Source organism: Lepisosteus oculatus, chromosome 4 (genome assembly GCF_040954835.1).
Source record: "Lepisosteus oculatus isolate fLepOcu1 chromosome 4, fLepOcu1.hap2, whole genome shotgun sequence".
In the NCBI taxonomy this organism is placed as follows: domain Eukaryota; kingdom Metazoa; phylum Chordata; class Actinopteri; order Semionotiformes; family Lepisosteidae; genus Lepisosteus; species Lepisosteus oculatus.
The window spans coordinates 15,371,546-15,394,365 of record NC_090699.1 but is presented as its reverse complement, the minus strand read 5'-3'; the positions used below and the strand labels follow the sequence as shown (position 1 = coordinate 15,394,365).

The 22,820-nt window shown below is 49.3% G+C and overlaps 2 protein-coding genes across 2 annotated transcripts; one reads left to right on the top strand and one right to left on the bottom strand.

The window, feature by feature from the left end:
* Positions 1 to 407: 407 nt before the first annotated feature.
* LOC102699210 (septin-4-like) lies at positions 408 to 15,469 on the top strand. The gene is made up of 11 exons (XM_069188120.1): positions 408 to 540; positions 5,559 to 5,649; positions 5,994 to 6,080; positions 6,793 to 6,916; positions 8,176 to 8,310; positions 8,847 to 8,964; positions 9,329 to 9,430; positions 10,303 to 10,402; positions 11,846 to 12,011; positions 12,817 to 12,901; positions 15,066 to 15,469. The coding sequence occupies exons 1-11, from the start codon at positions 538 to 540 to the stop codon at positions 15,144 to 15,146; spliced, it is 1,092 nt and encodes a 363-aa protein (XP_069044221.1). The 5' UTR covers positions 408 to 537; the 3' UTR covers positions 15,147 to 15,469.
* A 155-nt stretch (positions 15,470 to 15,624) lies between these two features.
* dctpp1 (dCTP pyrophosphatase 1) lies at positions 15,625 to 22,617 on the bottom strand. Its single transcript, XM_015346143.2, has 4 exons — positions 22,483 to 22,617; positions 19,710 to 19,847; positions 18,534 to 18,644; positions 15,625 to 17,437 (listed from the first exon to the last, which is right to left on the bottom strand). Exons 2-4 carry the CDS (start codon positions 19,823 to 19,825, stop codon positions 17,209 to 17,211), a joined length of 456 nt encoding a protein of 151 aa, XP_015201629.2. The 5' UTR covers positions 19,826 to 19,847; positions 22,483 to 22,617; the 3' UTR covers positions 15,625 to 17,208.
* Between the last annotated feature and the right edge of the window lie 203 nt (positions 22,618 to 22,820).

Genomic DNA, 22,820 nt, shown 5'->3' with positions numbered 1-22,820 from the left:
CACTGACACACCTGACTGGACTGAAGACACTGCTAGAGACCCTACAGTCCCTCTCCTCAAACTTTCCCCCTGAATTCACACACTGACACACCTGACTGGACTGTAGACACTGATAGAGACACTGCTGTCCCTCTCCTCTTATAATCAGCACTTTGATTTCTGACTGCACTGCAGACAAATTGTCAGTGGCTAGTCACTACTTCTACAGTAATAAACCAGAGTAAAGTCTCTCCATACACATCATTGAGACAGTTCACCACAGATAAGTTTCATAAAGGCACATAGAAGCCCCTGAAAGTCTCCCCAGCCAATGCGAGAACAGGTTAGTTTGTGGTTTTGCTTCTGGTCTCACTTCCTGCTTTTTCTTGAGTTTCCACTGCAGAGACAGGAAGTCGCTTATCGGATGGTGTGTTTGTGTGTGCGCCTGTGTTTAGTCATACAGAGAGAGAAGCTTCAGAAAAACACACCTTTTATTGCAACAGACATCAGGAAGAGACGCACAGTCGCGGTTCTGAGCTACGCATTCTCTGCAAGAAGATGGTAAGGCGCTGACTTTTGCAGTTTGTTTTCCTCATGCCGGTGAAATCCAGGTCTGAGCTTCAGGCTCTGGGACTGACTCCACTCAGGTGGGCTTGTGGGGAGTGTGATGGAGATGATGACCTTGAGGAAAGGTAGTGGTCCTGGAAGTGACCCCTACTCCTTCAACAATATAAGAAGTGAAAAACTACAACAAAGGCATGACCTGGGCTCTTTGAACATTTTTTAAAGTTCAGAGATGACAAACAGATAACAAAATAAAAGTCCTCTTTTAGACACGTAGTCAACAGTCTGTGGGTTGATATCTTCTACATTTGCTCTGTAAAGGGGAAGAAAAAGCTGATCATCTCTGCGCAGCAACAGAGGTAGCAGGAATGCAGAACACCTGTTTCTGAACTAAAGAGGAACAGGTTTTCAGTCCCTGCAGAGGCCAGGGTTGATGTCTGAGTGTGTTGCTAGGGCATCGCTGGATCAGGTCGATACTGCACACATAATGTGCTGAAACAAGAAGAAACCTTTGGGGAACGCTTTGTTTGAGCCTTGCTGCAAAATGGCTTCATAACCGCTTCTTAACTGCTTATAACGCTTGTACGATGCAATGCTAATACAAATGTCACGACTTTTAAGACACCTTGTGTCATTTGCACATGTTATAAGCACCGTATATCATGATTATAACGTCTTGAGCAGCAGTTATGAAGAGATTTGGAAGCCATTATGCAGCAACGCACAAATCAAAAAGAAAGCCAAGCTTTCTCAGCAGGGGGTCAAGACGTCCCACTGCCGTTCGGTGGAAAGAAGTGTCATCTCTAAGATCAGGCCACTCTGGAGAGCAGAGAGAGCAGAGACATGCAATCATCTCTCCCTGTCTGCGCTGCACGCGGCCTGTGTGCTTCAAAGCATCTCTCTCCACTACCAGATGTGTCGTGTTTAGAGAAGCTTCTTTCAGTATATATTTAGGACCAGCGTATATTTAAAGTTCACATTTAGCTTCAACATATATAGCACAGTACAGAGGGGAGCCTGCCAGAGGCTCTTGAACGTCACAGACTCCCCCTGCAGACGTCCCACACAGCTGGCGCCTCCCTCTGTTCACACTCAGATCACAATCCTGCACTTTCTTCCTCGTCCGAGGTCTGGAGGGTTGGCGTTGTTCCGTGACTGCGTCTGTCTCTGTGCGATCCGGTTCCCGTGATCGTGATTCCTGGTGCAGAAGGCTCAAGAGGAGTGTGCTCCCCTGTGCAGCTCAGAGCCTGGTGCTCAAGGTTGGGGCACAGCGAGCCAGTGTTGTATTGAGGATGTTATGGATCCATAATGTGGGGTTGATATTGAAAGTACATGTGTGCATGTGTAATTTAGAGCTGGCTTGCGAATGTACTGGGCTGACTTGTGGTGTGGGGGGAGACAATCAGTGCAAGATCGTATTGGGTATCAGAAATCATGTACTGTCGGTATTGTGGAGTGATGGACGGGCAGGATTAACAATCAGAAATCATGTACTGTCGGTATTGTGGAGTGATGGACTGGAGCAGGATTAACAATCAGAAATCATGTACTGTCGGTATTGTGGAGTGATGGACTGGAGCAGGATTAACAATCAGAAATCATGTACTGTAAATAAAGTACAATATAAGACTAGAACAGCATCGGGAATCAGATTTAATGGATGTTCGACACTGTAGAGTACAGTGTACAGGACAGGACAATTGTTAGGAATTAGAAACAAAATACTACCATTTGGTGGTACACCTTGCAGCACTGGGGCCCTGGGTTCAATAACACACCTGGGGCACTATCTTCAAGGAGTCTGCATGTTCTCCCCATGTTCGCATGGGTTGCCTACCACAGTCCAAAGACATACTGGTGGGTTTATTGACCTCTGGGAGAACTGGCCCTGCTGTGCATCTGTTTGTGTGTCTGCCGTGTGATGAGCTGGCATCCCATCCAGGGTGTATCCTGCCTTGTGCCAGTTGTTTGATGGGATAGACTCTGGCTCCCCTGCATTTCTGTACTGGATAAATCTGCATGGATGGATACTGTCAATATTATAGGACTGCACCAGTATTAGGATTATGATACAGAGAGCTGAAAAGTTACGAGCCTTATACAGTGAGGAAATGACAGCATCTTCGACAGAGGTATGCATTGACTTTTTGTACTTTATAAAGGAGTTTTCGTGTTCTTCAAACCACAACTGAAAAAGTGTCATTGCATGACTGTGTGACTCTAGAACAGTGTGCCCAGCTGGATGGGTGTGATTCCCACTGGCTGTGTGACTCTAGAACAGTGTGCCCAGCTGGATGAGTGTGATTCCCACTGGCAGTGTGACTCTAGAACAGTGTGCCCAGCTGGATGGGTGTGATTCCCACTGGCTGTGTGACTCTAGAACAGTGTGCCCAGCTGGTTGAGTGTGATTCCCACTGGCAGTGTGACTCTAGAACAGTGTGCCCAGCTGGATGGGTGTGATTCCCACTGGCTGTGTGACTCTAGAACAGTGTGCCCAGCTGGATGAGTGTGATTCCCACTGGCAGTGTGACTCTAGAACAGTGTGCCCAGCTGGATGGGTGTGATTCCCACTGGCAGTGTGACTCTAGAACACGGTGCTTGGGCTGAGTGTTCCCCCATGGCCAGAACTGGTCCCTCGGCTTTCCTCCTTTATGTAGGCCTGCTGCAGGGCCGTTAGATCGCAGGTCGCTCTGCTCACTCCTCAGCAGCTGTTTGAACCGTACAAGTCTGACTCACATCCGCTGCAGCCCTCAGCTTCCTGGCTTGCTCTGACAGCAGCAGGCTGGCCGTGCAGCTGCGCAGTGAGGCGCCGCAGGGCAGGCTGCAGAGCACAGGCAGGCCTACACACGCTGGCCCCAGACAGACCGGCCAGTGGCCTTCAGGAGTGTGAGCGTCACTCCGCTGCTGAGAAATGTCTATCGCTCTTCTGTGTTTAAGAAAAGAGCTAATTATTCTGTTTCACTGGTTGCTGTGAGAGTCGTTGCTGGTTTCACTGGTTGCTGGTTACCTCTCAGCCTTCAACTGCAGCAGCTCAGGCTCAGATTCGCTCTACACTACAGTGCAATCTCTGTGGAGTTTGTACGTTCTCTGTGCGTTTCCTCCAGATGTTCTGGTGTCCTCCTATAGTCTAAACACATGCTGGTAGGTGAATTGGCTTCTGGGAAGATTTGCCCTAGTCTGTGTGTCTGTCCGCCTTGTGATGGACTGGTGTCCCATCCAAGGTGTAGCCTGCCTTGCACCCGTTGCTTGCTGGGATAGACTCCGGCTCCCCTGTGACCCTGTATTGGATAGAGAGGTTAGAAAATGGCTGGATGGATGAATATTTAGTAGGAACTAAAGTTGGTACAGTAACTGACTGAGAAGTACAAACTGTTCAACCTGTTTAGGGGGGTGAATTCAGTCTATTATCACATTACAGCTGTTCCATCCTTTGTCAGATATTAACTGTCTTTCAGAAGCATTTTGGCAACATTTGTAAAAACAGGACACACGTCTGTGATGAATATTTTCGCCTTCCAGCTACATCAGGATGTAACTTCCAAAAACAGAAAAAAAAAAACTGCAAAGTTTGTTCCAGAATTCTACCGCGCAAACAGTATAGCCCAGATAAAATAGATTGAATTGTTATGATGTCATTTAAAGAATTTTGCACTGTGTTGTCGAGCTGGGTGGCATAAGACTCACTTGAAATATAGGGGGCTTGCAGGACAACAGAGCAGGCCTCTCCAAGCACAGTGAGCCGCTTAGCAGATAACAGTACAGTCGACGTGAGCCGACAACCAACTAGCGGAAGAAAAGACAGAGCTCAGCTCTTTTTCCGCGCCCGTCTTCAAGGAAAGAAACGTTAAGGGCTGGGCTCGGCTGTCTCACAGATCAATTCAGACCGGAGTACGGCCAACCGACCGGGCTGGCCTGTACCCACGGCTTCCGGGGGCGGCTCCAGACCGTGCCGACCCTGATCTGGAAGGAACAGTGCTCTGATGATAACGGCTTGGGAGCAACCGATGAGCCCGGCTACAGGGCGGCTGGCGTTGTCAGTGTCAGAGAGGGGAAGCGTGAGCTAAGATGCAGACTTATGCTGTGCTGTGCTGTGCTGTGCTGTGCGTGTGCGCGTTTGTGTGTGTGTGTGATGGTGGCAGCCAAGAGTGCGTGTGAGCCAACTGAAGGCTTTCAGGAAGAGCAGAGCCGTGAGGGGAGTTAACCCGAGCTCTGCAGTCAACATGATTGAATAAAGAAGGAGAGAAACTGGCCCGAGATCCAAGGCGAAGGAAGCTGGGCATTGAATCTGAAAGTCTTATCCACCCTGAGAAACAGCACTTTGCTTGGGTACCAGCTGCAGGAAACTGCCTGTGTTCCGTAGTTGTTTTCTGGAGTGGCTCCAACACATTAAAAATATTGAAGTTTGAAGATAATTCTACTGTGGGCACAGAGGTGCATTGATTAGCATTGGCATCTCATAGCTCTGGGACCCTGGGGGGAGTTCCTGGATGCTCTCAGAGTAGAAATTGCATTTGAACTTGCATGGGTTTCCTCCCACAGCCCAGAAACATACAGGTGGAAGATTTGGCTACCAGGAAAGCTGGCTTTGATGTGAGAGTGTGTGTGTGTCTGTGTGTCTCCTGTGATGGACTGGTGTCCTGTCCAGGGTGTACCCTGCCCTGTGCCCATTGCATGCTGGGATAGGCTCCGGTTCCCCTTGGGCCCTTGAACTGGAATAAACAAAAAGAAAATGGATGGATGGACAATTCTGCTGGGCATTAATCTCTCCAGGTGAATTCTTGAGGGTGAGAGCCAGTTGGTGGCCTCTGCAGGCAATAAATCCAAACACTATTCCTGTCATCCTGAGAGTCCTTTTCCCACCAGACGATGTGACCCTGCCCGGCCAGGCTGGAACTCTTCATTATCTAATACAACTACGACAGCTTCAGAAAATTGACAGTCCCCTCCCTCCCATAGTTAGAAACCTGAAAGGAATCATCCAGCTGCTCATACTGACCGCTGGTCTCTCTCCCCAGGACAAGGAGTATGTGGGCTTTGCCACCCTTCCCAACCAGGTCCACCGTAAGTCAGTGAAGAAGGGCTTTGACTTCACCCTGATGGTGGCAGGTGAGACACAGACCTCAGTCTCTCTCAGTGCAGTGTTAATGTACTGTAGTGTCCAGTCAGTCAGTGTGTCTGTATTAACCCCCCTCTCTGTGCAGTGTTAATGGACTAGAGTGTCCAGTCAGTCAGTGTGTCTGTATGAACCCCTCTCTCTCAGTGCAGTGTTAATGTACTGGAGTGTCCAATCAGTCAGTGTGTCTGTATTAACCCCTCTCTCTCAGTGCAGTGTTAATGTACTGGAGTGTCCAGTCAGTCAGTGTGTCTGTATTAACCCCTCTCTCTCAGTGCAGTGTTAATCATTCACTCAGTCAGAGTCTTAGTGATAAACCCTCTCTCTCTTCCATCAGGGGAGTCAGGCCTGGGTAAATCCACTCTGATTGACAGCCTCTTCCTCACTGACCTATACAAAGAAAGGACGATTCTTCAGGCTGAAGGTAAGTCCAGCCATGCAGTGGCGAAGCTGAGCCGCTGGACTCACTGGTACAGACTTGCTGGAGTCTTTCCGATACAGTCGCATGTTTGTCCATCTCAGCTGCCAAATAGCAGAGGAAGTGGGAGTGCAGCTCAGCTGTAACACCGGATCAAATGTGTTTCTGCCTCTGACAGCAAGAGGGCACGGCGTGATGTCGTTATCTGACAGCACTCATGCTGCAGACACTGTGATATTCTCACAGCGCTCGGAACTGCCTTCCCGAACCCAAAGGTTTGGAAAACAACAAAGCCCCGTTCAATCATTCCTGTGTCCTGCCAGTTGAATATGTCAGCGTAATATTATTTTGATGGGTACAGTATACAGTATACTGTATAAGCTCCGAAAGGATTTGGACACAGATAAGAGCAACTGCAGACAATCTATTTATACAGTTGTATTAGCGTGTAGTCATGTTTTGTGGTATAATTATAGCAATGCCAACAGGTGCTCTGCAGGATTATTGATATTGATAATTATAATGTGCAAATTTGAATTTATGGGTGAGGTGCGTTTTGCAGTACACTATCATGGCTAATCTAGGGACTCCAGTGTGAGTGAGATACCAACACTGTCCTGCAGACTGGAGTGCAGGGAGAGCCATTCAGCGTACTGTGCAAACACGCAGTGAATTGACATCAGAATCCAATGAGCATGACTGTCTCTATACATTTCAGAGCGCATTAAGCAGACTTTAGAGATCACAAAGAATGCTGTGGACATCGAGGAGAGAGGGGTGAAAGTGAAGCTGACTGTGGTGGACACTCCAGGATTTGGAGATGCAGTGGACAACACCGAGTGGTCAGTCTGTTGAGACATTACACTCATGACACAACAGCACACAGCGCTCACTAATGACACAACTGCACACGGCAGTCACTAATAACATGCCTGCACACAGGGCTCACTAATGACACTATAAAAATATCCCAAAAAAATTTGGATGAGTCAAAACTTCCTTCATCTTAACTGCGACAAGACTGAAGTCACGCTTATTGGTACTCCCCATCTACTTCATTAAGCCAGTCCTGTAACCCTGTCTGTAGATGGTTCTGTACTTGAGCTTCAATCTAAATTGAAAAACCTTGGGCTGATATTCGATTCTGGCTTAACATTCCTCCCACATGTGCAGCATACTGTCAAAACATATTTTTTTCACCTCAGAAATATCGCTAGACTACGTCCTATGCTATCATTAAGTGTGGCTGAAAAGCTGATCAACACATTTGTGTTCTCTTGAATTGACTACTGTAATGCTCTACTCGCTGGGGTATCTAAATCTACTCTGAACAAACTGCAGTATGTCCAAAATCCAGCAGCCAGAATCCTGACCAGGTCTAGTGCAAATGATCACATTACTCCTATCCTGGAGTCCTTGCACTGGCTTCCGGTCAAATTCCATGTGGACTTTAAAATCCTCATGCTCACCTATAAGGCTCTGCATGGCTTGGCACCTCTGAACTATTATCGCCCTACTCCCCACCTCGCAACCTTCGCTCTTCTAATTCTGCTCTCCTTAATGTCCCCCAAGCCCGTCTACATTGTATGGGTGACAGGCCCTTCTCCTGTTATGCCCCCAAGCTCTGGAACTCTCTCCCCAAGGATATCAGAGAGTCACCTTCTCTAAACTCCTTCAAATCCAGACTCAAAACCCTCTTCTTCAGAAAAGCCATTACTGAACTGGTTCCATTCTTTACCCCTCTGCTTCCACTTTTCTTAGTACCACCACCAACAGTCTCCTCTGTATATTATAATTGTGTTTTATCTTGTGTATTCTCTTTATTTATTGTTGTCGTCATTCTGTAAAGCGCTCTGAGAAGCCACCTTTAAAGGCGCTATATAAAAGAAAGTTTATTATTATTAATGACACGACAGCACACAGCGCTCACTAATGACACGACAGCACACTTGCCATACTGTGGCTGAGGTTGCCATAGTGACTGGGAGGTCACAGTCACCTTCTTGTGTCAGATCGTCCGACTGTCCTGTCCGCCGCCCGTCCCCCATGAACCGCCCCTGCCCCCACATAACCAGCCCCTGCCTCCCCGTCTGCTCCCCAGCTGGAAGTCCATCGCCCAGTACATCGACCAGCAGTTCGAGCAGTACTTCCGCGACGAGAGCGGGCTGAACCGCAAGAACATCCAGGACAACCGCGTGCACTGCGTCCTCTACTTCGTCTCCCCCTATGGGCACGGGTGGGTACTGCGCTCTGGCACAGATCAGCACACAGATTAACATATTGGATCAAATGAATGATGGTGGCGCAGTGGCGAGCGTTGCTGCCTCTAGGCGCTGGGGCCCCGGGTTCAATTCTGGATCTGGGGCTCTCTCTGTGTGGAGTTTGCATGTTTGCCCCTGTGCTTGCATGGGTTTGTTCACACCATGCTCTAGTTTCCTCCAACAGTTCAAACACATGTGAATAGGTTAATTGGCTCATGGCAAGACTGGCCATGGTATGAGTCTGTGTCTATCTGCCCTGTGATGGACAGACGTCCTGTCCAGGGTGTATCAGACCTTATCCCCTGTTGCTCGCTGGGATAGACTCTGGCTCCCCCGCAACGCTGTACTGGAGAAAGCGGTTAGAAAACGGATGGATAATGACTGAGTCCTGTCAATTTGACAGAACCCTCCTCCCTCTCTGAGACTCGGTGATAATGCAGTTTAGTGCCATCCCCGTGTGTGCGGTGACCTCTCCCTCTCTCTACGGTCCTCCTATCTTTCTCTCCCGCAGCCTGCGTCCTCTGGACGTGGAGTTCATGAAGGCGATTCACGAGAAGGTGAACATCGTCCCGGTCATCGCTAAGGCCGACACCCTCACCCCTGCAGAGGTCAAGACCATGAAACAGAGGGTGAGAGAGACTGACAGAACTCCCCAAGACGGCCTCGTGTAGTGTGCACTCAGTGTGTACTCGCCCCTCTCTCTCTCCCTCTTCTTTCTTTCTGGAACTTCCACCAGTTCCACCAGGGAGGCTCTGGGGCTGCGGCCTGCCTCTGTGACTGGTTTGGCGTTTCTGCCAGTGCTGCAGTCTTGCTGCTGAGAGATGCCATGTGCGAGCAGTCCGGGCCGACACGCACACGCAAACCGCAGGCCGTGTTGTGGCCTGGGCTGGCGTGTTCCCCCAAGCCTGCCCCTGCCCTCTGGGGGAGGGGGAGGAGGTGCTCGTCGAGTCCAGGCTGGGCTCCGCGTCACTGTCTCTTCACGCCCTCCCGCAGGTGCGAGACGAAATCGAGGAGTTCGGCATCAACATCTACCAGTTCCCCGACTGCGACTCCGACGAGGACGAGGAGTTCAAGCAGCAGGACCTGGCGCTGAAGGTGAGTGCGCCGAGCTCGGGGCGCACACAGGAAAGCCTTTCACGTCAAATAAGGTCTCCCCCTTTCCCCCCCCCCCCGTCCGCCCATCCGGACCCCCCGGCTGGGCGGCTTCTGCAAGTCAAGTGTGCCGATTTAGGTGCGGGAAAAAAATTCATTTCAAAGGCCCAGGTAGCAGATCGCCAGCTCTGCTGGGAAGGAAGCCTGCAGCCACTGGGGCTGTAAGAGCCCAGGCTGGCGTTACGACTGGCAACCAAGATATAAGTTGACCCTATGCAGTAGTTGATCAGGAATCTAACCCAGGTGTTAGAAAAGCCAAAGTACTTAGCTAATATGCTGAATCCAATATCGTGGTCAAAACAAAGCGAAGGTCAGGAAGGCAGAGGTGTGGCAGACGATAGGCAGACCGCAGGCGGGAGATTTTGAAAAAACGAAGCTCCAGTTGGAAACTCAATGCTGAGCATTGTGATGGAGGTGAAGAGCCCTTAAATAATATGGGAACGTATCAGAGCCTGACAACAAAGACAAAGCGTGAAAGAGGAGCAGTATAACCTAGAAGCTGGGGTGACAAGACTGTCGGACACTGCTCTTTGGAAGAACATGTTGATCACACGCAGTTTACTCTCTCCTGCCTCCCCATAGCCTACAGCGCCACCCGTGCTTGTGGCGGCAGGGTGTAAGCGCAGCTTTGTTCCTCCACACTCATACCCCCACCCTCGTTCAGGCCCCCCAGTGCTCTGCTGCTTCTTTCCCAGCCCAGCACCTGGAAAAGTGGAATGGGCTGGAAGGGGAGGGAAGTCCCAGGACAAACTGGGAAGCGTTTGCTCTCGCGGGTGAGATAAGCTCCTGTTCTTTTTTCCCCTTCCCGGGACTAGGAGAGCATTCCGTTCGCGGTGATCGGCAGCACCACCCTCCTGAACGACAGCAAGGAGCGGCCCACGAGAGGACGGGTGTACCCCTGGGGCGTGGTGGAGAGTAAGTGCAGGAGGGGGAAGAGACCGTCACTCCAAGACACTCTTGCTAAAGCTTTTTAATATTACAGCAGCATCTCAACATTCGCCAAATTCACATAATACCAGCCCCTTCCATCGCATAATGTCCCACAGTAGACAGTATGTATGGTAAAACACATATGTAACTCTCCCTTACATAAAAATTCAAATTCTAAAGCATTGGCTTGATGTGAATTAAAATAACATTGATCAACTAAAAGAACAGTTATCACAAACTTAAAGCCATCAACTAAAACAACATGAATCCCTCCTCTGTACCCAGCGGATGCCTGCACTGATGAAACAGTCATAATCCAGTCAGAGAGCCAGTAAATTCATCTCCAGCCTGTCATTCCCCGCACTGCTGACCCAGAACCTGGAGCGTTAGTTACAGTACAGAACCTGGACCAGGCGAAGATGCGAGTGCTGAGTAGCAGGGGGCAGGGAGAGGCTCCCCCACTTGTTAGATTCATTTCCCGATCCTAGACTTTTTGGCCAGACAGAATCACCTATAAGAAAATTCAGGAATGTTAAATCTGCAGATGTTTAGACCCCTAATGTGCCCATATTTTTTTATTTCAAGCCGAAGCATTTCAGCCTCCCACCAGGTGAGGGCGCCAGTGCAATTCGACTCTAGGTATTGTGCTGTTGCTGGTGGCCCTCTGATTGGTCAGATTGTTGAGAGCACAGCTGCCAACTGCCCTGCTGCATGCTCATTGCCGAAAGGTTGTACAATTAATTCCGTCACATTGTGCTCCAGTATGCACAGAGCCTTGACAGGGCTCCATTCTGTTTTACCCATTGTGTTTTATTAGTCAGCTGTGAAACAGATCAATCAGCCCTGCTTTGCCTGGCGAGAGAGGGAGAGAGGGGAAGAAGGACACACCTAATCCTCTGACATTAGTTTAATGTTACTGTTTCAAACTGACCTCGACTCCACTTCTAAATCCTGGTTTTCACTTGACAACCAAATCAATCTACAGATGGACTCTGTCCTAATCGCTCATGCTTCATTCCTCCTGCTGTAGCCTCTCAGAAATGGCTTCTCACAGCTCCACGGCTCTCTTTATCATCTCGTACAACGCAGAGCAATATGTCGAACTCCAGTCCTGGAGGGTGAACGTTAGCTGACCTTTGATCCTCCCCAGCTCTCATTAATTTATCATAAATGATTGATGAATTAGTTCAAAGTAATATTTTTTGTCCAGCCATGTGCATCATACACCATTAATAGTAGTTAACCTGGAATGTTTTAAGTGATAAACTGAGGAAATATAAACTTAGATTTGTCCAGCAGAGCAAACAGGTTAATTAAATCCCTATAGACCTCCAGGAACTGATTCTGATAACCTGTCTCTTCTCTTCACAAGCACATGACCTGTCTGTCTCTCCAGTTGACTAGCCTGTGACCTGTCTGTCTCTCCAGTTGACAACCCCACGCACTGCGACTTCATGAAGCTCAGGAACATGCTCATCCAGACGCACATGCAGGACCTGAAAGATGTCACCCAGGAGGTTCATTACGAGAACTACCGGGCCCGGTGCATCCAGAGCCTGACCCGCATCGGGGCCAAAGACCGCAGCTCCCGCAAGTGAGGGTCTCAGCTTCCACCACCTCTGAAGCTTCACAAGCAAACCCAGACTTCACCAGCACACATACCTGACTCTACTGTAGATACTGCTGTCCCTCTCCTCTCACACTCCCCCTGAATTCACACACTGAGACACACCTGACTGGACTGTAGACACTGCTGTCCCTCTCCTCTCACACTCCCCCTGAATTCACACACTGACACACCTGACTGGACTGTAGACACTGCAAGAGACACTGCTGTCCCTCTCCTCTCACACTCCCCCTGGATTCACACACTGAGACACACCTGACTGGACTGTAGACACTGCTGTCCCTCTCCTCTCACACTCCCCCTGAATTCACACACTGACACACCTGACTGGACTGTAGACACTGCAAGAGACACTGCTGTCCCTCTCCTCTCACACTCCCCCTGGATTCACACACTGACACACACCTGACTGGACTGTAGACACTGCTAATGACACTGCTGTCCCTCTCCTCTCACACTCCCCCTGAATTCACACACTGACACACACCTGACTGGACTGTAGACACTGCTAATGACACTGCTGTCCCTCTCCTCTCACACTCCCCCTGAATTCACACACTGAGACACACCTGACTGGATTGTAGACACTGATGTCCCTCTCCTCTCACACTCCCCCTCAATTCACATACTGACACACCTGACTGGACTGTAGACACTGCTGTCCCTCTCTTCTCACACTCCCCCTGAATTCACACACTGACACACCTGACTGGACTGTAGACACTGCTAGAGACACTCCACATTTCTTAAGCTCTGTCTTTCCTCTTCACAGTAAAATCTCTCGTCAGAGCATCACCGAGCTGTCTCTGCTCCCGCTGTCCGAGACGGAGAAGCTCATCCGGGAGAAAGATGAGGAGGTAATCCTAATCCGCAGGGAATCCTTCTGCATCCACTAACACTTCCCAGCTCCTACGGGGGCTCCGAGATTCATGTCTGTGATCCGATTACCCCAACCTCCTCCACAAAATCAGATGCCTCCCAAAAAAACAGAATGAAGTTTGTTGCTCCTTCTCCAACATAAAATCAGATCTTGGCCATATACAGATTATTGGCCATATACAATCTCTTGAATTTGTCTTTTCTCAGACCCCAGCTTGCTCTCCACGAGACACACAGTCAGGGAGAGAGAAGCTGGGGGTCAGAGCGCAGGGTCAGCCATTTATACAGCACCCCTGGAGCAGCTGGGGTTAACGGCCTTGCTCAGGGGCCCAACAGAGTAGGATTCCTCTGCTGGCCCCAAGATTTGAACTGGCAACCTTCCAGCCACAGGCACAGATCCTGAGCCACAGTGCCACTGCTCCGCCCCCAGCCACCGGGCCAGTACAAACCACAGCATATGTGACAGTTACAATGCCGTGCCTCCTGGTAGCCGGTTGCTGCCCAGTTGGTTAGTTCTCTATAGAGATGAGTTTCCAGAATCATAAATCCTTTAAACACTATCAGAGAAAAAGTCCCTAACCATACCTGAACAAATTAGTATCAAAACTCCCTTTGTGCTGTTTTGCTGCCCCCTGCTGGACACCCCCTGGTATAGCACAAATTCCCTGTCCACAAGCGTGAGCTGGCAGGACCAGATGGCTCCCCATGAGCATTTTGAGTGCTAATCTGCCAGGAGGATTTCAATTTTCAAATTTTTTTTAATGTTCCACATTTTCCAGTTGATTCTACCACAGACCACATAGTGGCATTCATTGTAACTTCACTTCATCCCAATGCAGTAGAAATTGAATTTTAAACCAGCTTGGCAAATGAGGTAGAACTCAGGAATTCATGATCACAAGAACATCGTGATTCAGGGACCAATGAGGCAAAACAGTCAGGGCCTGTGAGGAGATGTGAAAAACACTGTCACTCAACTCTGTCAACACTCTGTCAATCAGAGTAAATGCTAGCAGTACTCTGTGTCAGTACCCTGTCAGTCAGGTTCAGCAGTGCTCTGTGTCAGTACCCTGTCAGTCAGGCTTAGCAGTGCTGTGTCAGGACAGTCAGGCAGGCTCAGCAGTACTCTGTCAGTCAGGGTAAGTGCTCTAACCCCATCAGTCTGCAGCAGTACTCTGTGTTAGTACTCTGTGTCAGTGCTCTAACCCCATCAGTCTGCAGCAGTACTCTGTGTCAGTGCCCTGTCAGTGAGAGTTAGTGCTGCAGCAGTACTCTGTGTCAGTGCCCTGTCAGTGCTCTAACCCCGTCAGTCTGCAGCAGTACTGTGTCAGTGCCCTGTCAGTGAGAGTTAGTGCTGCAGCAGTACTCTGTGTCAGTGCCCTGTCAGTGCTCTAACCCCGTCAGTCTGCAGCAGTACTCTGTGTCAGTGCCCTGTCAGTGCTCTAACCCCGTCAGTCTGCAGCAGTACTCTGTGTCAGTGCCCTGTCAGTGAGAGTTAGTGCTGCAGCAGTACTCTGTGTCAGTGCCCTGTCAGTGCTCTAACCCCGTCAGTCTGCAGCAGTACTGTGTCAGTGCCCTGTCAGTGAGAGTTAGTGCTGCAGCAGTACTCTGTGTCAGTGCCCTGTCAGTGCTCTAACCCCGTCAGTCTGCAGCAGTACTCTGTGTCAGTGCCCTGTCAGTGCTCTAACCCCGTCAGTCTGCAGCAGTACTCTGTGTCAGTGCCCTGTCAGTGAGAGTTAGTGCTGCAGCAGTACTCTGTGTCAGTGCCCTGTCAGTGAGTTAGTGCTGCAGCAGTACTCTGTGTCAGTGCCCTGTCAGTGCTCTAACCCCATCAGTCTGCAACAGTACTCTGTGTCAGTGCCCTGTCAGTGCTCTAACCCCGTCAGTCTGCAACAGTACTCTGTGTCAGTGCCCTGTCAGTGCTCTAACCCCGTCAGTCTGCAGCAGTACTCTGTGTCAGTGCCCTGTCAGTGAGAGTTAGTGCTGCAGCAGTACTCTGTGTCAGTGCCCTGTCAGTGCTCTAACCCCGTCAGTCTGCAGCAGTACTCTGTGTCAGTGCCCTGTCAGTGCTCTAACCCCGTCAGTCTGCAGCAGTACGCCGTGTCAGTGCTCTCGGTGACGCCAGGTGCTTCTCTCCCCCAGCTGCGCCGGATGCAGGAGATGCTCCAGAAGATGCAGCAGCAGATGCAGCAGAGCCAGGGGGAGCAGTCCGACACCCTCTAACCTCGAACCTCCAACCTGCCGACTCGAGCGGACAGGAACACCAGTTCCAAACTCTTCTTCGCCCTCCAGAGCAACAGCCACGGCCCAAGGCTTTCCGGCGATTCCTGTACAGAACTATCTACTTTGGAGACACCGTCTAGGACAGTTACTGTATTGCTTTAATAACTATAAATAAGCTTTAACAGAACCTGGGACCCCTGTTGCTGCTTTCAAGCATTTAGAAGGTACTACAAGGGGAAAAGCTTTTAACACTGTTCAAAAGCTTCCGACTTTTACGATATATGTTTTACCTCTATAGCTTTATTAAAGAAAGTTCATATTCAGTTCACTTTTTCTTTTTATTGGTCACCTGAAACACCCACAAGATAATTTCTCAGGTCTCAGGTCATTAGATAGAGGGTGACTAATTATTCGCCAAATTGCTGTCATTAAACACCCTGGAATATTTTTGCCAACAGTCACTCACAGAAACAACATCTCCCCGTTAAAAGATGGTCTTTATTTTCCAGTTTCTCCTGTACACGAGAAGAGGTCTTAGTTAACAAGATGAGAGAACTGGCGCTGAATTATGACCTCCTGTGTTTCGGAGCGTCTTGGGGCTTCACAAAAATACACCCAATTGAGCCGAGATGAACCAGACTGCATTGTAGAAGAAATTGTACAGGAAATACAGTTGTTTAAGAACTTACTGTGGAATTGCACTGAAACACCAAACATTGGTGATCTGTACAAAGATGAATGTAATTAACTGTCACCCTAGGAGCCAACATTGAATTAACCATTGTAAACTTATTTGTATCCGAGGCTACATCCCTAACCTCCCACTTTACACACATGGGCATTTTGTTCCTTGCTCTCAAGGTACGAGAGCTGTGCCCCCTCTGGGATTTGAACCTGCAACCTCCCAGTAACGAACACAGTGCCCCAACCACAGCTCCACGTATTCTGCCCACGCAGACTTAGGCTTCTGACTCGCCTGCCTACCCAGCGGGAGAGTTACTCTCAGGCCCTTTTCCGACACCTTAGGATGGTCAAGCCTTTCATCTTCCACAAAGTCACAACTAATCCCGATTTCTGCGATATGAAAACTGCTGGGACTGAAAGCCCACCAATACCTGAACCCTGAGAGACTCACAGCTAAGAACCCAGCTACGCCTGTCGCTTGGGACTAACCAAGAGGTCCACACGGCGCGGTTTTAAAATGAGGCGGCCAGTAAGCCCAGCAGATCTGGCTGGACGATTCGCAAACGGTGCGTGAAAGTAAACAGCATTCGCACTTTCCTGGCACCAGAAAGCTTTGACTAAAACAACTCAGGTTAAAACTAGACACTCGAAACGCAGACCAACATAGACGCCACCACACAGTCATAGAGAGTTTTCCTCTTCCAGTGCTGAAAATAAAAATCGCTGAAAATCGCAAAAAATAAAGCCTGGAGGGACTGAGGCTGCTGGGGGTGCACTTGACGAGCAGAGCACTACAGGGCCCCTGGTAACGTTATCAGCAGAGTAAACGTGTGCACTCTGAGGAACTGTGTCACTAATAATGAAAGAAGTGAAGTGACAAGCCAGGCACAAGTCAACTTCCACCTTTAAAAATGGAAATTAAATTATGATGTGGTTTTCGGTTAACCTGGTTTGCTTGCACATTTTAAACTGCTAAAATAAACTGCTGCTGTGTGCCTGAAATTCAGTTTTTCACATCCAACACCCTTCCCCCACAAGTCTAGAAGGCCAGGCTGCATGGTATCTACCAACCCCCCTTACCCAGTATACAACACCAGGCCCCATGGCATCACCCCCCCCCTTTACCCAGTATACAACTCCAGGCCCCATGGCATCATCCCCTCCCCCCAGTATACAACACCAGGCCCCATGGTGTCCAACACCCCCCCAGTCTAGTATGCCAGGTCCCACAGAGCCCAACACACAGGTCTACATGTCTACAGGATACAGGTCTAGAGCACCAGGCTCCAGGACTCACGGCATCCAAATCCCTCCCCCAGCCAGGTCCTGAACACCAGACGGCCCCCCCCCCCAGCCCTGTCTACAACACCGGGCCCCCTCAGTCCTGGTACTCTGTGTACTTCTTGGCCAGCCCGTGGACTTTGCTGGCCGGGTACTTGGACCGGTTGATGGCCATCTTGGCCAGCACGGCCTTCGGGAGGTCCACGCGGCACTTCTCAGCCAGCTCCACCAGGTAGATGAGCACGTCGCTGAGCTCGTGGGACAGCTGCTCTCGCTCCCGCTCCGTCCAGCTGGGCAGGCCCTCCGCCACCTCTCCTTTCCACTGGCTGAGCGGGGGACAGGACAGAAGGCAGGTTGATGCGCATGACCCGTGCCGCGACGCCCCCCCGTGGCATTACAACACAGCGGCCCTCCACCCTCCACGACTGGTATCACAGCTCTCTGGAGATGCAGATCAGAGCTGTGCTCTCTGCCGGCGGTTAACGACACAACAAGTATCGCTTCCCCATGACAGACTGCACCTCTCCCTTCTGCGATTCACCCCCTGTGGAGCTGCACTCTCCAGCGATCCTTCCTGTGTGTTGTATTGGTCCACCACATGCAATGAATTGAGCGCACTGTTCATTGACAGAGTCCATCCCAGCTGTGCTCAATACAGGCTGACTTGGGAAGAGGGAATGATTCAAGAAACGCAGTTCTGCCCACATAATGGAGCACATTATGGACCATCTGCTGGTGACATGAGCTCAGACAATCCTCTGGCTGCACGTCTAGGAGGAGCACAGAACCTGGGGGGAACAGCTCTGAGGACGTTTCGCATTTATTCTCGAAATCAACTTACTAATCCAAGGAATTGGGTTCATAGGAAACGCTCTTAAAAAAAACAATACAGACTCTGTATATTTACACGAGGATGGGAGACCCAAACGCTCCTGATTAATTTGAAGCCATTCTAATTTTGAGCAACCTTTAGTTAGCTCTGCAGGCCCTCAGTCAGAGAGGGAAGAAAATCTCAAACAAACTTTAATTAAAATGGACATTATAGCATTTTGTATGCCCCCAAAAAACAAAGTACCATGCTTATATATGAAAGATTTCTATAAATACCTTATCATTAACATATGGAGATTCAAACTCTGAAGCAATCAAGTGCAACAGAGATGTGATAGCTCTGTGTTATTAAAGAAGCCCTGAAACACCTGCATGCAGTTATTCAAGGTAATGGCTCCTCCTCAATTCAGTGAAAACTGCAAGTTCGTCAGCCTTCTTTACCATTTTCAAACTGCCCTCATGTGGTCAAGGTCAGGGGTTCAAGGACACACAGCGCTTGGCCAGGTTCTGGCACAGTCAAGTACATGAGGCGGTGGCCAGAATTCACACCAAGGTACCCTGGGAGCGTTTGTGCTCCGGACGGATACTTACAACAACTCCGAGACCTCGCCAACTTCCCCCACCATGGCCAGCAGCAGGTTCCGAGGCTGGTGGTACTGCTCCCAGTTCCGCTCGTCCGTGAACTCGGCCTGGAGCCTCCGGCTGTGAGGACAACAGAGCCAGAGCAGTGTCAGTGCCACTAAAGATCAAGACGTGAGCCAGCAGCAGGTCAGAAGAGTGAAGCTTTTGAAAAGTAAAAGCCCAGCAGCAGACAAGGAAAAGACACGTCACTGATCAAGTGGAGCATCAGCTGTCAGCTTGATAGATCAAGTCTGATCACATTAGGATGAGCTCTCAGCTCGATTGATCAAGTCTGATCACCTTAGCACCAGCTCTCAGCTCGATTGATCAAGTCTGATCGCCTAAATATCTCAAGTAGCATCTATGGTAAATGGAGCACGATTTCACAAGATCTCACCATGTAAAAAATAAAACTTGAAAGCTTAGACCTAGATTCCAGGAGCATAAAGAATACAATTAAAAAAAAATAAAAACTGCCAGAATTAACAGGGAACGGCGAGAGTGATGGAGAAAATGACCCAGGGCTGGGAAGGAGGCAGCATATTGCCAGGATGACAGAGAGAACAGACGGGGACAGGGAACACTTCTTTACATAAAGAGTTGTGGGTGTCTGGAACAGGCTTGCCAGTCAGGTGCTTCAGCCATCAGGTGTGATCGAACACGTGACTTCTGGCATACACTGGGCACGTGGCCTGAAGGATTCTGTGACCCCTGCCCTAACAAATCAACATGAGCACAACGCTGATACCAAGACCTGCATGTCTGCGTCTCAGTCATTTTGTGCTTGGTGGTATGATCATCCATCCACCCATCTTCCAACAGCTTTATCCAGGACAGGGTTGTGAGGTGGACAGAAGGCAGGGGACAACCTTCACAGAATACCCCCCTCCCAAGAAACCAATTAACCACCATGCATGTCTTTGGATTGTGGAAGGAAACCGGAGCACCTGGAAGAAACCCACATGAATGGGGGAGAACATGCAGACTCCACACAGAGAGCACCACAGGAATCGAACCCAGGGCACCAGCGCTGAGAGGCAGCAGTGCTCACCGCTGCGCCACCCAGATGTGATAATATCAACGCTGTATCGCCCGTCAGGGTGAGAAAGTTGCCGCAGGTAAAAGCAAGACGGAAGGGAGCCTCACATGTCCTCCAGGGTGGGAGTGGGGCTGAAGGAGAACCTCTCGGGGGCCGGCAGCCCGTTCTGCTGGGCAGCTGGGGCTTCCGACACCTCCTGGGCCTTCACTGAGCTCTCGGCCATGCTGTCCACGATCACCGGCAACCTGCAACCACACCGGACTGTCAGGACTGACTCTGCCCTGAACAAACTACCACACTCCTACCACTACACTCCTACCATAACCCTCACCTATAACAGGACTGTTCTCCTGTACTGGACTGTAGCTCCTATTGTAACAGGACTGTTCTCCTGTACTGGACTGTAGCTCCTATTGTAACAGACTGTTCTCCTGTACTGGACTGTAGCTCCTATTGTAACAGGACTGTTCTACTGTACTGGACTGTAGCTCCTATTGTAACAGCCTGTTCTACTATACTGGACTGTAGCTCCTATTGTAACAGGACTGTTCTCCTGTACTGGACTGTAGCTCCTATTGTAACAGGACTGTTCTCCTGTACTGGACTGTAGCTCCTATTGTAACAGGACTGTTCTCCTGTACTGGGACTGTAGCTCCTATTGTAACAGGACTGTTCTCCTGTACTGGGACTGTAGCTCCTATTGTAACAGGACTGTTCTCCTGTACTGGGACTGTAGCTCCTATTGTAACAGGACTGTTCTCCTGTACTGGACTGTAGCTCCTATTGTAACAGGACTGTTCTACTGCACTGGACTGTAGCTCCTATTGTAACAGACTGTTCTCCTGTACTGGACTGTAGCTCCTATTGTAACAGGACTGTTCTCCTGTACTGGACTGTAGCTCCTATTGTAACAGGACTGTTCTCCTGTACTGGACTGTAGCTCCTATTGTAACAGGACTGTTCTCCTGTACTGGACTGAAGCTCCTATTGTAACAGGACTGTTCTCCTGTACTGGGACTGTAGCTCCTATTGTAACAGGACTGTTCTCCTGTACTGGACTGTAGCTCCTATTGTAACAGGACTGTTCTCCTGTACTGGACTGAAGCTCCTATTGTAACAGGACTGTTCTCCTGTACTGGACTGTAGCTCCTATTGTAACAGGACTGTTCTCCTGTACTGGACTGTAGCTCCTATTGTAACAGGACTGTTCTCCTGTACTGGACTGTAGCTCCTATTGTAACAGGACTGTTCTCCTGTACTGGACTGTAGCTCCTATTGTAACAGGACTGTTCTCCTGTACTGGACTGTAGCTCCTATTGTAACAGGACTGTTCTCCTGTACTGGACTGAAGCTCCTATTGTAACAGGACTGTTCTCCTGTACTGGGACTGTAGCTCCTATTGTAACAGGACTGTTCTCCTGTACTGGACTGTAGCTCCTATTGTAACAGACTGTTCTCCTGTACTGGACTGTAGCTCCTATTGTAACATACTGTTCTCCTGTACTGGACTGTAGCTCCTATTGTAACAGGACTGTTCTCCTGTACTGGGACTGTAGCTCCTATTGTAACAGGACTGTTCTACTGCACTGGACTGTAGCTCCTATTGTAACTGGACTGTTCTACTGCACTGGACTGTAGCTCCTATTGTAACTGAACTGTTCTCCTGTACTGGGACTGTAGCTCCTATTGTAACAGACTGTTCTCCTGTACTGGACTGTAGCTCCTATTGTAACAGGACTGTTCTCCTGTACTGGGACTGTATCTCCTATTGTAACAGACTGTTCTCCTGTACTGGGACTGTAGCTCCTATTGTAACAGGACTGTTCTCCTGTACTGGACTGTAGCTCCTATTGTAACAGGACTGTTCTCCTGTACTGGGCTGTAGCTCCTATTGTAACAGGACTGTTCTCCTGTACTGGACTGTAGCTCCTATTGTAACAGACTGTTCTCCTGTACTGGACTGTAGCTCCTATTGTAACAGGACTGTTCTCCTGTACTGGGCTGTAGCTCCTATTGTAACAGGACTGTTCTCCTGTACTGGACTGTAGCTCCTATTGTAACAGACTGTTCTCCTGTACTGGACTGTAGCTCCTATTGTAACAGGACTGTTCTCCTGTACTGGACTGTAGCTCCTATTGTAACAGACTGTTCTACTGCACTGGACTGTAGCTCCTATTGTAACAGACTGTTCTACTGCACTGGACTGTAGCTCCTATTGTAACAGACTGTTCTCCTGTACTGGACTGTAGCTCCTATTGTAACAGGACTGTTCTACTGCACTGGGACTGTAGCTCCTATTGTAACAGACTGTTCTACTGTACTGGACTGTAGCTCCTATTGTAACAGACTGTTCTCCTGTACTGGGACTGTAGCTCCTATTGTAACAGACTGTTCTCCTGTACTGGACTGTAGCTCCTATTGTAACAGGACTGTTCTCCTGTACTGGGACTGTAGCTCCTATTGTAACTGGACTGTTCTACTGCACTAGGATCTGCACAGTAATACAATTCGGCACCCACGTGGGGAGGCTGCACTTCACTGGTGGATGAGGTGGGTCATTTCTTATTTACAAAGCAATAGAGAATTAGTTGATATTAAAAGCGGTATATAAATGCAATGCCTTACTGTTCTGTAGGACTCTTGTCGCAAAATTCCTATTTAACCATATAGCCTGCTCTTGTTTGTTATCACAGTTTTACTGCAAAATGACAAGTTCTAAAACTCTTTTTCGTCTATCTAAAGTACTTACAATGAAATTATTAAAACAAAAACCGCACCAAGGGCCTCACGCAGTACACAATACACGATTCGTCTCATGTTTCAGCAAAAAAAACTGCGAAACATAGCTGTATCAGACACCTCGAGAGATTTTAAACTTACCCCTGTTGACCGTGGCAATTCTTGGCAGTCCTAAAATTTGCTGTTCTTTACTCCTGACTCACTCAATGCGATTACGTATTCCCCTGCGAGTCCTGCTGCACGCGTCAAACTCCCGCCAATGCCATTCGGCTTCTCTTCCGGTTGCTCAGCAGGAAGGGGCGGTTCACGCAGCCAATGAGTGAACACGACTCCGTTAAGATAACCAATCGGAATGCAGCACCGGGGAGGGTGGGCGGTGGTGTTGTGACATCATTCTGTAGGCTCTTCTCCGGCTCCTATTGGTTCTGAAATATTTAGTACGAGAACTGCACGTCAAGTACAAATCAAAATAGTCTGCA

Excerpts from the sequence above, each read along its gene's own strand:
- dctpp1 (XM_015346143.2), bottom strand. The coding sequence starts at position 19,825 with ATGGCCGAGAGCTCAGTGAAGGCCCAGGAGGTGTCGGAAGCCCCAGCT. Across the intron at positions 18,645-19,709 it reads ACTCCCACCCTGGAGGACAT|CCGGAGGCTCCAGGCCGAGT; the intron begins GTGAGGCTCCCT and ends TTGTCCTCACAG. Across the intron at positions 17,438-18,533 it reads GGCGAGGTCTCGGAGTTGTT|CCAGTGGAAAGGAGAGGTGG; the intron begins GTAAGTATCCGT and ends TCCCCCGCTCAG.
- LOC102699210 (XM_069188120.1), top strand. Across the intron at positions 8,311-8,846 it reads GTCTCCCCCTATGGGCACGG|CCTGCGTCCTCTGGACGTGG; the intron begins GTGGGTACTGCG and ends TCTCTCCCGCAG. Across the intron at positions 8,965-9,328 it reads TCAAGACCATGAAACAGAGG|GTGCGAGACGAAATCGAGGA; the intron begins GTGAGAGAGACT and ends GCCCTCCCGCAG.